This window comes from Ammodytes marinus (genome assembly GCF_949987685.1).
Source record: "Ammodytes marinus genome assembly, chromosome: 13".
Taxonomy (NCBI): domain Eukaryota; kingdom Metazoa; phylum Chordata; class Actinopteri; order Uranoscopiformes; family Ammodytidae; genus Ammodytes; species Ammodytes marinus.
In genome coordinates this window covers 22,255,685-22,270,872 of record NC_137217.1, presented here as the reverse complement: position 1 = coordinate 22,270,872, position 15,188 = coordinate 22,255,685, and the positions used below count along the sequence as shown (strand labels likewise).

Genomic DNA, 15,188 nt, shown 5'->3' with positions numbered 1-15,188 from the left:
TCACAATCGCTGTTTAGTTTTAAACACAAGCACATCACACCTCTGTGTTGTAGTGTGTTTAACAGTAATGATAGGAGCCGTTTCACAAAAGGAGCCTTCTGGACATTTGGTTACCTAACAGTTTGAGTTGAATCGGTTCAATTGTTGCAAGGGTGAGATAATGACAAACAGGCAGACACCAAGATGCAGAGCACTAAACGTTCTCCAGCTCTATCCCACATAAGAGGATTCGGCTGCAATGTTTGGTAGTTTCGGTGGTGAAGTAGATTGCAGCTCTCTGCCAGAGTGAGGACCTTGCAGAAGACCGATGTACTAGTAGCATGGCACAAGTCCACCAACTAGAAATGCCAGGACATAACTGGGTGAAGACATTTGAGCTACCTCAGCACATTGTGATTACTGAGCACTTTGCTGATTCATATCATGCCTTAACTGACAGTGTATTTTAATAGAGAGAGGACCGTTTAATTAGTCACAGCAATCTCAGTTAGAGAGCAACAGGATTTTTCAATCAGATAGGCATAAATCCTACCCTTACAGAAGATATCGAAACCCCCCCTTTCTACACGCTAAATTGGTCCATTTCAGCCTGTAAATAAGAAGACAGTGAACACAAGGCAACAGATAGAGAGGAAATGTTTCCAGTAAAACCTGTGTGATTCTGATTAACCTAATTGATCAAATTAATAAGGCGGGTGCCAGGAATAACTGAACTGATGCAACAGTCTGGTTCATGATAAGTCTATTTATTTCTAAATATTTCACAGATTTGGTTAAAGTGGACCTATTGTACTTTTTCGACTTTTATGACCTATAAACGTTGTTATAATGATTTATAGTCATATTTAACCATACTAAAGTATCAAATAATGACTTATATGCATTTAGACGTATTCCCTGCTGACCGTCTGGGGTGGCTGTGCAGAGCGCTAAACACTAGGGCAGCCGGTCGAGAAATCATTTGTTCAAATCGGTTCGAATTTTCTGCATTCGTGTCGTCACGAATCCGGATTTTTCCATGTATGGTAATGCTGCAACGTGGTAGCGCTCCGGCCATGCCCCCACCTTCCTGCTCAAATCTGCCCTCGTGCTGCTGAAAGTGTTCCGGAAGGAAGGTAACCAATCACAACGGAGTGGGATTTGCAGGAGGGGGAGAGGGGGCGGAGAAGCACAAAGCCGAGTGTGGACAGAGACTGCTGGGCGCGCTCAGATGAGAGGAAGAGTTTCCCGAAAATCGACATGTTTTTTTGTGCTGTGATTCGTGTCAGGTTGCTCCATAGGAGTCATTAATGAGACATTAAGACCAGAAAAGTAGTATAATAGGAGATCTTTAAGAATCACATATTGTAATGTTTTCTCCACCAACTGTGTTTTTTTACAACACAGCAGCATTATTTGTCAGCTGAATACCTGCCATAGACCGGCTGAGACCGTCGACTGTAAAAACTGTGATACCTTAAGTCCATTAGAAGCACATACCAAAGGCTACTTCATTCTGAAAGTGTTTCTTTCTCAGTGAGTCTGGTGGAAACTCCATCTAGCACATCAGATTTTTGGGTTTCACTTGACTTGACCTTTTACTCTGAGCACTTAAAGATTGCCGATTGGACTTACAACCACAGTACAACAATCTTGGACAGAGCCAAACATAGTTGTGAGGGTATGTGTGTATGACATCAGTGAAACAGCCTCTTAAAACAGAAAAATGGTCTGCCAGCCAGAACCACATCATACACACATCACTTCCATTCTGCTTCCTACCGGAGAGGAAAGATATCTCGCTGATGAGCAGCCAGCGGTCAGCGAAGAAGAACTTGCAGCGGAGGATCTGAGCCGGCCGTGTGCCCAGCGGGAGGGTGATGGGTCGAGATGAGGGGTCTTTGAGATCCTCTAGAGGCACCAGCAGAGTGAGGGCCGGATTGGACCAGGGCTGGAGGAGGCCCACCTTAAAGAGACACTCCACCTTGCTGAAAACTCGCACGCCCTGAGTGTGGCGGTTGTTACTGTGCACCTGGAGTAAAGGAGACAAGTGCTTTTGAGTGTAAGGAAAAGTAAAGACACACACAGATTAGGAGATGTTACATGATCCTGTAACCATCAACACGTCTGAATTACCACCACAACTTTGTGTGGAAATATCTGAAGTCAGGCGCCTTAATCATTTATTATTCATGTGGAACTGTGGAAGAGATTCAATTAACACAGAAAATTGATGACATATTCTCATCCTGTTCAAGCCGTAATTGCTTTGGCACAACTTAGAGCTGAGCGGGGCTACAAAATAACAAAATTAGAAGAAAAAAACGAGAGAGAAGAAAAGAAAGGATGGAAGAATAAAGAACGTATAGGACAGAAGAAGAGTAATGGAGGAGAGCAGCAGAGGATATATCTTTCCTGTTTTTACAAGCAAGGAAAGGCCAAAGAGGTTAGGATCTATAAAAGCTGATATAATATATGAGGTGTCATTGTGGCCGGGAAGAGGAAGAGCAGCTTGAGAAGAGAGATGGATGTGTGGAGGAAGACGGAGGGAGTTGAAGGGAGAGGTCAAAACTATAGATCTGAGGGAAAGAAAATTAGGGAGGAGACGGTGCAAGGGTTTTTTTTTCTTCCAAGGGAGGAGGCTTCTCTGACAGGTTGGCTAACACACACACACACACACACACACACACACACACACACACACACACACACACACACACACACACACACACACACACACACACACACACTTTAACTCAATACACATTGTAATGGACACACAATCACACAAGACGCAGGGAGAACAGCTGCGCCAGATGCTGAGGTGATGTGTAACTGATTCTATCTGGATAAGGACAGAATGAGGTGGCTGGGAATATGTACTCTACGTTTGTGGTAGAGGTGGTGGTCTAATAATAACAACAGAACCAGGGTAATTCAGTACTCCTTGGGGGATTGTAGCTCCAATGACCTGCACAAGGCTTAATTTGGAAGAATAACATTGCATCCATTATGTTTTTCTTGTTTTAACATAAATCTTCTAACCTACATATTGAGTCCTTCTGATCTCTTTGTTTCATTGCCTCGTCTTTCACATGAGCTCACAAAGAAAAGATTAACTTTAATTCCCAAAGGAAGGAATTGGATATTTACAACGGCAAATCAGAGTATACACAGACTGTTTAAAGGTCCTGTAGGAAGTGCAGGTAACGACTGACAAAAGGTTAAAGAGCACATTTCCCTTTGGGGGAGTGATTAGGTGCAAGACAAGTCGAGCCTGAATTAGGTTCAGGTTTCCGTTCCTTTATTTATTTGACCTGTGCGTCTAACATATCCGTTCTGCCAGGCTAGCATAACGGTGTGTGTCAGCTGAGGTTAGTGTTGGAAAAGCTCTGGGGAAAAGGCAGGAAAAACAGGATAAGCCTAGGAAAAACACTAGGAATACCGCTGGGAACTATTTTAAAAAGGTAACTGAGAAACACTAGAATAATAATGAATACGTAAAGAAAAGAAAAAAGCTGAGAACGAATATCCAAAAACGTTTGGCTCTCAGTCAAAACCAAGACTTTACTAAAAGATTACTTGTCACTTCATAACATCGACTGGGGAATTCATGCCATTCATCACACGCACGTATAGGGTGAATCCCACCCAAACCGATATTCCGTCCCGCGTCCAACGAGACAACACAGCTATAACTCAAACTGGGTTGCTTCATATTATCATCACCCTCACGTTGCTACACACACTAACCCCAAAAGCCACATGGACGCACAAACAGCCTGTGATGCAACTCAGTGGCACCGAGACAGCCAAGCACAGACGCACCATCACATGATAAACAATGGCACATTAAAACTAATTAAATGGCCGCAGAGCAATTACATAACAAATGTTGCTTCTTTTTGAGATGGCAGATATACAGCATCATTGTTGTTGTCAATAATAAAAATTGTTAAACGCACAAAACTCTGCGGTTGGCGTTTGTTTTAGAGATTGTGTTTGGGTTGGAGCTACAGTACATACATCTCAGATGTTTCATCAGATGCAAAACAAAACCATCAGCAAATGTCCTGCCATAGTCACAATGACATCCTTGTCTTGTGCTAATATGAGAATTAATCACATTCAGTGTATTAATTAAAAAATTGTTCTTTGTCTGAATAGTTGTCTTAACAGCAATAATTGATGGTCTCCTCATTTCAAAACCATAAGGAGTTACACAAGTTAATTGAAATCAGTTTAGTTCTTCAATCTGCAGGTTTATGATCAAAATCTAATCAGATCATCTTCTCTTAAGGCAGAACAAGACGTGTATGAACAAAGTTTGCAGTGTGTTGTGTACTGTTCCTGTACATTTAATTGGCACTTTTGCCTTTAATGAAAAGTTTTCTGTGACCCATTTTGTGTCTGTTTCAACAGGAAACAAGGGTAAGGAAGGTTATGACAAGTAACAATTGTCCTTGACCAGAATCAAATCTGGGATGCTGCACTTGAAAGATACAGTGTGGGTCAAGGATTGGTGTGCCGTTTTTGTGTTATTGAGATCAAAAATCATTTGCACAGACAGAGATTTTAATAGAATAAGGATGTCTTACATCAAACTGACATTCTTTTATGCATAAAAAGACACATAGGTGCGATCACTTCTGTTCTGACAGGGGATGACAGACTGAGTGTGATAAAACTTGACATTTTGTAGATTCTGCATAATCTCTGGCCTGTGGACAAGCAGAGCTGCAGTGCGTCATCATTCACATTAGAGCACATTTTTGAAAAATTGACACATAACGGGAACTTTAGCTTTAAGCCTCAATGACACCTCTGATTTACAGGCAGCCCTCGTGCTGTCTGAGAATCCAGTGGTAAAACAATGTCCTGAATAACACTCTCATACATCTACACATGTACCATGACGCAATCTTCACTGGTTTACCTGCATGTTGTGGAAGACACGTGGTTTCTCAAAGTGGAACTCAATATCCACGCTGCCTTGCCCAAGGGCTTCACGGCTCCAGCCCAGGTAGTCATAACCGGCCCACACCCTCAGCTCCTTAGTTTGAATGAAGTCGTCTCCCCCCAGGACACCGTCACAGAGCTGACCCAGGCCTCCAAACTGCATCCTACACACACACACACACCACTGGATGGGTTAGCATGGAGCTGTGTTCTTTCTATTTTAACATTTATACATGTACTGGCATGCAGAGGTGCCTAAAAAGATGCTGGCATGCGTATACTTACACCTACACACACAAAAATGACAGCTGTTTTCTCTTCCTCTCTTCACATACAAGCTAAACAGAAATAAAGCAAAACGACAGGGTGACCACATGGGTCCCCTTGCTTCCAGACCTCCAATTCTCTCCCTCACACACACACACACATCTGCTACATATGCATCTGGATTACATAAAAGGTGTTAGCTCACCCGCTAGAAAAACATTTCAGCCCCATTAACCACACAGCACATGCAAGTGTGCCCCCTCAAAACATTATGGCCAAATCCCTGGGCAGCTAAAAACCTTTTTTATGTCATTCCCTTTCGATTAGGTGGACACCAGAATAAACTTTCAAGAAATGGTTTGGCTGAGCCCCCACTTCAGTGCTAACAGATGTGATGAGCGCTGCTGACTAGCCATTGCTATTCCATTGATCGCGCCACATTTCACTCCACATTGTCGACCCTAACACTTATGAATCTTTACTGTGATCATATTTATCAAAGCAAGTGTTGCAAGTTACAGCCAAGGCTGAATTCCAAGGAGCTGTCTATGGGAATGCATGCAGATGAGATTGCCAACTCATACATAAGACATGAAAGCCGGCTGAATATCTTACCCTTGCTCAGTGCTCCCGTCGTAGGTGGAGTCGTTTAGATAGACAGGTTTACCCGACAGTTGCATGACGTGACCCACTGGGGCAGTGTAAGCTTTCAACCCATCTGAGTGGCAGAAAAGGATGAAAAATATTCAAAATTGGTCACGTGGTTTTTGGAACAAAACATGCTTTTTCTTGTTTTCTGTTTAAGAGATAGACACACCAGCTGCATGTGAAACTTTTTCAACTTTTTCAAGCTTTTCATTTTCATCAGCGACACGTTACACTGAGCCAATATTCAACAGTAATCACAGCAGCAGGGAAATAGCTGCAGATGTTTTTTAAAGTGGTAAAACAAACGAAGAGGTCTGCTGCTCAGCCCCAGCCACCATTAACCGGTGAAACTCAAGCCTTTCCGCTCCAACATGCAGATAATCAGCCGCTCCCCGAGAGAAGAGGTGACGTCAGTAACACGGACTGCAACCCGCCGCTCTGCTACCCATAATAAACAATGCTTCACATAGGATTTACTGTGTGTGTTCAGTATGCTCTGCTATGTTTCCACATCAACGAGGGTCTGTGTGTCTCATGTACCTGTGTGTGTGTGGGAGTGTGAGGGTCAGACAGGTCCACACTGAATGTCAAATAATAAACACAGGAAAGACACTGTGCTGCCAACATATCGATACGGGGTGAGATGAAATGAGAGGCCCTGTGTGCGTAAAACCTGACATTCTGAAAATATTCTGCTTAATCTCTGGCTGAGCTGAGCTGCGCTGCCACAAAATCCACATTAGAGCATTTTCTAGAAAGATGGACTCCCTATGGACACAGACCAGGAACTGGGGCTTTTAGCCTCTGTGACAGCTAAGATTTACAGGCAGGCTGACGCTGTGTAAAGGAGGTGGATGGGGCAGGAGGGGAGGGGAGTCTGTCATAAATACTCGGTCAGCCAGTGCAGTGCTTCGGGAAACATGGAAACCAATGCCATTTATCATCCAGTGTGGCTTCTTCTATCCAGGTAAACCCCACTGAGGCTGTAAATTTGATTCAATGGCTCGAATTAATACAGGCATTGGATGTACAGTATGGGGGAAACACTCGTAAACATTACTACCGAACAATCTGATACAGGAGAAAATAGTAAGGTCAGTCACCCCCACCTAAAGAATTATGATGTAATTTCTAAAGGTTTGGGGGGCATGCGGCAGAATACAAAGACCAGAGGCATACCAAAGTAACCACAAAAAGCAGTGACATTTTGTATCTGTAGTCTCTCTTTGTGTCTCCTTCACCTTCACTCAAAACACTTACCGTTCCACACACAACCATAGAGCTCCACCCTCAGGCAAACACTCATAACCCGGTCAGCCAGGGGGTAGAAGCGAACCATGCGGGCCACGATGGGAGGGCCAAGGTCCTTCAGCACAACATCGTAGGTGTTCTCATTCCCTGACACCACCTAGAGTGAAGAGACGTGCAAAATATTGAATAACACAGCACATCACTCCTCTCCTCTTCTCTGAATGAGTGGTGCCTGGAGGCTAAGGCTTTTTTATTCCGTGTGCGACTTCAAATTCTATTCATTAAAATAAAAAAAATACCCAAATGAACTGACTGAACTTTTTCTTTAAAACACAAAGTTGTAAAAAATGATTGATTTTATACTGTGAGCCTCAGGCACAGTTTTTGTAGTGCAGCCTTCACCCAAAAACTAACATTGGCTTGCTATTTTCATGTTTAGCATTTTGTGAAATAATAACTGAAAAGGGAAAACAAACAATTTGATTTCTACCCTAAAACGCTGGCTATTGGATCACTAAATTCCTAAATCCTGTAATACTGGTACAAAACAGTGCAGGACTTGTCACCAAAGAAAAAAAAATTACATTTACCAAACACTATCAGAGGTGTGTTTATCTGCACAAGGTAAGCCATTCATTGCATAGTGTTGAAAACTTTTGCCTGAACAGAAACATTACTAGGAAAAGTTAAGCTGGCAAAGTACACATTAGTGAAATGAACGAAAGGATAAGCTTCTGCTTACTTCCTGGCTCCAGCGGTCCATCCAGGTCATCCATTTAACTCCGTCTCGGGAATAGCGGAGCCGATAACTGCGGGCAAACTCCTGGCCGTGCCCGTCGGCATGACGACCCTGCGTACCAACCAAAGCCAGGAAATGGAGTTTGTGCAGGTCTACCTGCAGGAGCCAGGAAATACATTACTTCAACATACATAACTCACTTAAATACATTACTCCAACATACATAACTCACTTAAATACATTACTTCAACATACATAACTCACTTAAATACATTACTTAAACATTCATAACTCACTTAAATACAGACACTTGGATAAAGATACAGATAATGTAATAAAATAGGCTAGACAAAATAAAACAGCTGAATGTGTAACATTTGTAAATCAACTGTATGTCAACATTTTGGAAAGTTTATTAATTTTCTTGCTGCAAGTTATATATGAAGATCAATATACCAATCTCATATCAATCTTTTAAATATGAAACTCCAGCAGGCAGCCATTAACTTAGCTTAGCACAAAGACTATGAACAGGGGCAAACAGCTATTCTGGCTCCGTCTTAAAGTGCATAGTAAAGCATATACCCCCATAAAATATCTTGTTTTTACACTTTTTGTACATCTTAAACAAACAATATACAACTTCAAATCAATGGATTTTATAGTCTCTGGTAGGCTGAAGTTCTGATCTTTGAACAGGGCCAGACTAGCTCCTAAACCAAAGTAGACCTGTTTCCAGTTTTAATGCTAAACTAAGCTAAATATTGTCTGGCTCCAGTTTTGACAAAAATATGCTTGTAGTATCAAACTTCTCATCTTACTTTCAGCAAGAAAGAAAATGTGTATATAAGAAAATCCACTTTATTTTAGCAATCTACATTAGCTGTTCTTAAATGACTTTAAGGGGCTTTGAGTAGATTACATATTTGTATGAGGCTTAAATGAATATGTTTACTATTACAATAGTCTTAAAAACATTTATATAAGCTTCATAATCATAAAATTGCAACTGACCACAAGTCTTTTATTTTATTTTAAATAACAATACACCAATTGTACTGAGCAGTAATGCAAATCAACCGAGTATCGATTCTGACCTGAAGGTATTCTGATCCACTGGGGTAAACGGATCCTGCAGGACACCACGCTCCGTCTCCCTCTCCAGTACTCAACCTGAGAGAAACAGACACTTATTAATGCTACATAACTAAATAGAAAAAAAAACTGAAACTGAAAAAGTTCACTAAATCCCACCAGTCCCAAACGCAGAGATACAAACACATCTAGCACAAGACAACATCAAAACCCACAGTGCCGGCAGCACGCAGCAGTACAACTGAGAATTCAATACAAACAGTCTGACCCTCCTCTACCACCATACATATTTGATTACACAGCAGCCAAACATTCACATATAAATAAGGCTTGTCTGAAAGAGAAAAAAAACAGGGAGACATAGACGTGGCTATTGCTTAAGGCATACCGTAGGCAAGAGAGAGAGAGAGAGAGAGAGAGAGAGAGAGAGAGAGAGAGAGAGAGAGAGAGGGCGAGAGAGAGAGGGCGAGAGAGAGAGGGCGAGAGAGAGAGAGAGAGATTGCACACAGATGGAAAATAAAGAGAGCACACGTACAGGGGGAAAAAGATGAAAGGGGCACAGTGAAAATTACAAACTCTACTACATTCTTCAAACCTCCCAACAAGGCCTGGTGTAGAACGTCAGGGCCAATCATCACTCACAGCTCTATAGAGCCTGCCATGACCACACACATGCACCACTAACACATTTTTACTTAGTACGACCTCCCCTTTATCCAGCCCGGGAAGAGAAGTCTAAACTACCCACCACATACTGGCCACATAAAGACCGCATACTTGGCTGTGTGTCTTGGGAGCTTTGGAACTGACGCCAGGCCACAAACACACTCTGACCACTGTGGGGGCTTCTCTCATAACGAAAGCTGCTGCTGCTGCTGCTCAGACGCCCCAAAATACTAATCACTATATATCAACTCCGTCACAGTGACATTGGCGCTAGTAATTCAAACAATCCTGTTCTCCCCTCGGTGGGTGAGATCATTGCAGCCGGAAACCAGGAGATGATATCAAGACATTAGCGGTCCACAGAGTGTCCTGGGCCGGGTAGAGGAAGAGTAACATCAGAGCACACTGTTCTGCCAAGTACCTTGTTTTTTCTCCTATTTCTGTCTGTCTGTCTGTCTGTCTGTCTTTCACTTTTTCTACCTTAATGCCAGCCAACAATTCATTCCTCTCCGCTAGTTCTCAATTACCTTGTTTCACTCCATCTTTCCCCCACTGGCTCGAACCAATATGTCGATTTTTCCCTGCCGCAGAGTAATAGGAGGCACGAAAAAAAGAAATTACCTATCAGCTCTGCATCCCTGAATCCCTCCCTCTATCCAACACCTTCCCTCAAACCCTGTTTTCTCATATATTTTTTTCTCCACTTTTCAGCATACCATCACTGTGATCCACCTATCACTTGTTCCATTCTTTTCTATATGCACTGCTCTTTCTGTTTTCTCTCTCAGGGTCTCCCCTGTGAGTCTTTAAAAGAGTTAGGGCTAATAATCATTTCCACATGGTTAGACACTGAGCCAAGAAACCCAGCCCAACAGACCAATGGAGACAAATGAACACACACACACACACACACACACACACACACACACACACACACACACACACACACACACACACACACACACACACACACACACACACACACACACACACACACACACACACACACACACACACACACACACACACACACACACACACACACACACACACACACACACACACACACACACACACACACACACACACACACACACGCGGCTGTAGCATGTTGCAGGCCTAGCTTGGCTCTCATGATTCTGACCTTGCTGCCGGACAGACAAGGTGGTAATATAATTACCGAGTGGGTTTTGCAAAGACACACACTATCATCTTCTATCATAATCTAATAAAGCCCCGACAAATTACTTTAGCGTGGTGCCGACAGACTGAAGTCTGCAGTGACATGTGTTCCTATACTAGAAGTCCTGTAAATGGACTTACATTGTACTGTAATAGAAGTAGTTCAGTTGCACTAAAGTATAGAAAGTTAAAGTACAACAGAAGCACTTATGAAGACCACTCTGACTGAGAATTATCCCGTTTTTATTCCAGTGAAATGGCAAATGTGACATCCTGACCCTTACTGTTTTAAATTCATCAGCGATGATGCAGCCGGATAATCAGACCACTCGTTAGACACTTCATACGAGTAGAAAACAACTCCTGTCAGATCTAGTGCTGCTTTTCTTTGTGGGGGTTTTGCATGTCTTAGTCCAACTACTACCAAAAACATACACTTTACATCAAAGCTAATCTTTTTACGAAACCGTGGTGATGTGTTTTAGATATTTTAGTGTTCTTTTAATACTGCTCAAGACTTCTACTTTCATTCCGTGGTATGAACACCAATTAGCACACGCTAATACCTGAGTCATGTAATTCATCACAGTGAAAATCAAGTCTGTATTAGTTTATGTCAAAATTATTGTACAATGCATACTAAATAGCAAAGTTGCCAAGTCCAGTGGTTGGCCTTTTCACTTTGCTGCGCAGATGTAGATGTATACTCCATGGTGTGTTAGTAGAACATGATATTACTGTTGATCGTGGTTACAGGTGCAATAGAACAGACCATACCAATCAGCGATGTTGGTAAATGCTTTTCAGCGTTGGTTTCAGTTAAGAATAATTACAGTTTTAAGGCTGTGAACACACAGAGAGAGAGAGAGAGAGCAGGAAATGTCCCTTGATTAATTGTGGTTGGAGTAATTTTTCACTTTCAACCCTGCACTCACACATTTCCTACCTTCCATGTTTGGCCTCAGTAGAGTCTGACCAGGCGCTGGAGGCTGTGATGTCAGAGTCTGGGATGGTGCCATCCTCCATCCCCAGGGCGTAACGGCACTGAGCTGCAAGGGGAAAGATTGAAGGGAGACATGAGCAACACTCTCTCATCCGTACAGAGCACATGTCCAGGGGAAACATAATATTCCCATTAAGAGTGTCAGCAGCCATCATTGGTCACGGAGCATAATGTTGCTATGTCATCTCTGGGAAAGCTTCCGGACTTCATGCTTCTCAAAACCACATAGAGACTGAGGCTGGACAATAAAATTGTTCCTGTTTGCACGCTGTTTGGCGTCTGTGCTAATGAGTTCATGTAGACCGTAATGGCAGACAATGTTTTGCGTCACCTTTTCCTGTAAGTCCACTTTGTCCTGTCAAAAGTGACTACAGTAGAGATAGTGTTTATAATTCTCTAAATTGAAAATGAGTGTATCTGGCAGGCCCTTGTAAGACGCTGTGACCTGTCTTCTGAGGCTACACCTATCCTGTTTCTTCTTTTTTTTCCAGCACTCCTACTCTCCAGCGAACCAGCACAGCCCCTATTTGGGTTACCACTGGTGGTGGGATTTTTTCAGTGAGGGAACAAAGGCGATAAAGACACGAAGGGCGAACGAAAGAAACAAGAACAGGTCTCAGATATCTGCGTTGACTTGGCTCCAGCGGGCAACATTATCAAACCACCCAGACAGCGTGGTCCCGGGCAGGGATTACCCAACGACTCAGCTATCCGCTCTGAATACAGTCGTGAGGAGGAGATGGTGAAGGGGGGAGGAGGGGGGGCCGGGGGTGGTGGTGATAAAGCGGAAAGGGGAACTGACAGTGATATGGAGGGGAGGCTGAGGGTGACAGAAAGAGGCGGGGGTGGGCTGGGCGTCTATCTCGCTTTCTGTCATTGAGTCATTGGATAGGAATGTTGGGCCTGATGACAAACCCTAAAAACCCCAACGGGTACAGCAGAGAGACAGACACACTGAAAACACACACACACACACACACAAAAACAAACACTTAATCCACACCCCGGAGACAGGTGCCCATATCATTACATCATCATCACACATCGACAGTTAACACCCTGCCATCTGAAATCTTCTCACCTCTCTCTGTCTACATCCCTCTCTCTTTTTGTCCTCTGCTCTCACCTTCCCTTTCTGTCATTTTTCATAAAAAACTTTGGACCATCCTCTTAACCTTTCTGTTCACACTGAAACACTTGATTCCCTTCTTTCAACAAGATAAAACGGTGTGGGTGTTAGTGTGTTGTGCCACAGTCTTTCTATGTCCAACGGGTTCTTTCCATCAATCTATTTTGTATATTTATTTATATAACGCAGAAACGATTACTTGATTAATCAGTTAATCATTCAACAGTCGACAGAATTTGCATAAGGGATATACAGCAAATGATTATTTCCATTATTAAACTGATGAATGTGTTTTGCATTTATCTCTTTGCTCTGTCTGTATAATGTCTACATTTTATGCAGGTACACTTTTGTCTAATTGATTAAATCGGCTGGTTGTTTCAGATCTAATTAGGATTATCTGTTTCGGTACATTATTTATTAAGCAGAAACTCCTGATATTCATGGGCTGTAATGACTCGAAAAATAATCAACATAATCAACATATAATAATCCATACTTGCAGCCAGTTTCACGCACAGTCACAAGGTTGACTGCACTGCAAACAATCTCCTCTAGTTACAACTGCTTGGCTCTCATTCACTAACCCCTCATGTGCTCCCTTACCCGACATTTTGACTGACACTTTCATGAGCTGCCTGTGCGTTAGCGAGCTTGACGAGCCGTGTGTGTGTGGGGGGGGGGGGCGGGGGGTATGGGCGGCCCAGCTATCTCATTCTCCTATTACACACGACTGGCTGGCAGACAGGGAGTGGACACAGGATAGCCTGTTGATAGCGAACGGAGAATGGGCCTTACTGATCTGAGAATGTGAGGAGAATGTCGGCACAGCAGGATGGACGATTGCTGTGCCCGTGGCCACAAAGAGGAGAGGGGAAGGATAGGGAAAGAAATTGCAATCATGTCGGATTTAAAAGGAATAAAAAACAACCTCGAGATGTGGCCAATGCCAAGCTCTTTAAAAATGTGGCAGTTATTTTGTGAGAGATACAGGTAAAGAAAGAAAAATGTACATAAGATGTGGGGGGAACAATTTATCCATCACTAATTCAGATGTCCTCTTTATTGAATACGTGTTTATGAAATCCTACCTGGGTTAAAGTGCCACTCATGGTCCTCTGAGGAAGACACCAGCGCCACCACGACCGTGAGCACAGTGACAGGAAAGAGCCGCAAGGTTGGCAAAGCCATGACAGCAGCAACACAGCTGGTTACCTGTCCGGAGACACGATGGTGACAACAGACATACCTGTCGGAGAGAAAAAGAGATATTTAGAACATATACTGCATTAGCATTCTTGTTGAATCTGCACATATCATCATCAAACACCAATTTTCCTTTTTTATTTTCACACCCACATGTCCATTATACTTGCCAGTATAAAGCTTTAAGCCTTGGCTGCTGAGCTCACAGGCGAACTATCTCCATTGATAACCCTAGTCTCTCGCTCAATCAAATCCTCTTAGTCCAACGCACGAAGGATATCATCAGTGGCTCAATATTTTGCATGCCAAGCTCAGCAATGGACCAAACCCCAGAGGAGAAGGCACAAAGCCATAGAACAAAGGCCACTTTCACACACTAATTTGTTTTTCTCAGCAGCATGTCGGCATATAATAATACTTTGCTGCCTTTGGAAACGGTACACACAGCTTGGTAATTTAGGATGGTATAATTAGTTTGGTCCTATTTGCTCGCGGAGAATTTTAGTCATCCTGTACTTGAAATGCCAATACTTTCTCCAAATTACTGATTTAAAAAAAAAGATTCCCTTAATAGGACAGAGCCTATTTATAGCACCAGGTTTGGTAAGACTGAATACTGAAGACATGTTGAGTCAGAGAGAACTAAAGGACAGATACAATGTGTAGGGGACACAAACATGGTCTGTGCTGGGTATGTACAAGGTATATCATTATTAACAACCAAATATGTGAAGCATATAGAAAAACCAAATGCCATGGCTTCATCCCTTGTGCATATTGTACTTTTGAACGTGTTAGAGGAAGACTTGCAGTTGTGAAGCGAGAGGGAGGAAAAAAATCCCATGATAAGTGGAAGTCTGAAGTGGGAGTGACAGCTGGGATAGACAGAGAGGCCAGGCTTTCTTCCCTGTAGACCCTCTGTGTTTCGGCTTCAACTCTGACTAGACTGGGACAGGCCGACAGCTGACACACAGCTGTAGTGACAGAAATTTGGGGGTTATGGGGTGGGGGGGGGTGTCGAGGGAGTCGGGTGGGGTAATGTATGGAAACAAAGTGAATAGTAG

General features: G+C 42.9%; 1 protein-coding gene across 3 annotated transcripts in view; it reads right to left on the bottom strand.

Moving 5' to 3' along the window:
* ddr1 (discoidin domain receptor tyrosine kinase 1) overlaps positions 1-15,188 on the bottom strand; it is a 41,716-nt gene that overhangs the window by 14,769 nt on the left and 11,759 nt on the right. For all 3 annotated transcript variants that reach the window (XM_080038933.1, XM_080038935.1, XM_080038934.1), the window contains exons 2-9: positions 14,010-14,167; positions 11,733-11,835; positions 8,941-9,016; positions 7,847-7,999; positions 7,114-7,261; positions 5,821-5,923; positions 4,916-5,102; positions 1,762-2,011 (exon numbers count right to left, since the gene is read on the bottom strand). In XM_080038933.1, coding sequence (XP_079895059.1) covers positions 1,762-2,011; positions 4,916-5,102; positions 5,821-5,923; positions 7,114-7,261; positions 7,847-7,999; positions 8,941-9,016; positions 11,733-11,835; positions 14,010-14,109 — 1,120 coding nt within the window. In that variant the 5' untranslated portion in view covers positions 14,110-14,167. The remainder of the gene's footprint in view (positions 1-1,761; positions 2,012-4,915; positions 5,103-5,820; positions 5,924-7,113; positions 7,262-7,846; positions 8,000-8,940; positions 9,017-11,732; positions 11,836-14,009; positions 14,168-15,188) is intronic.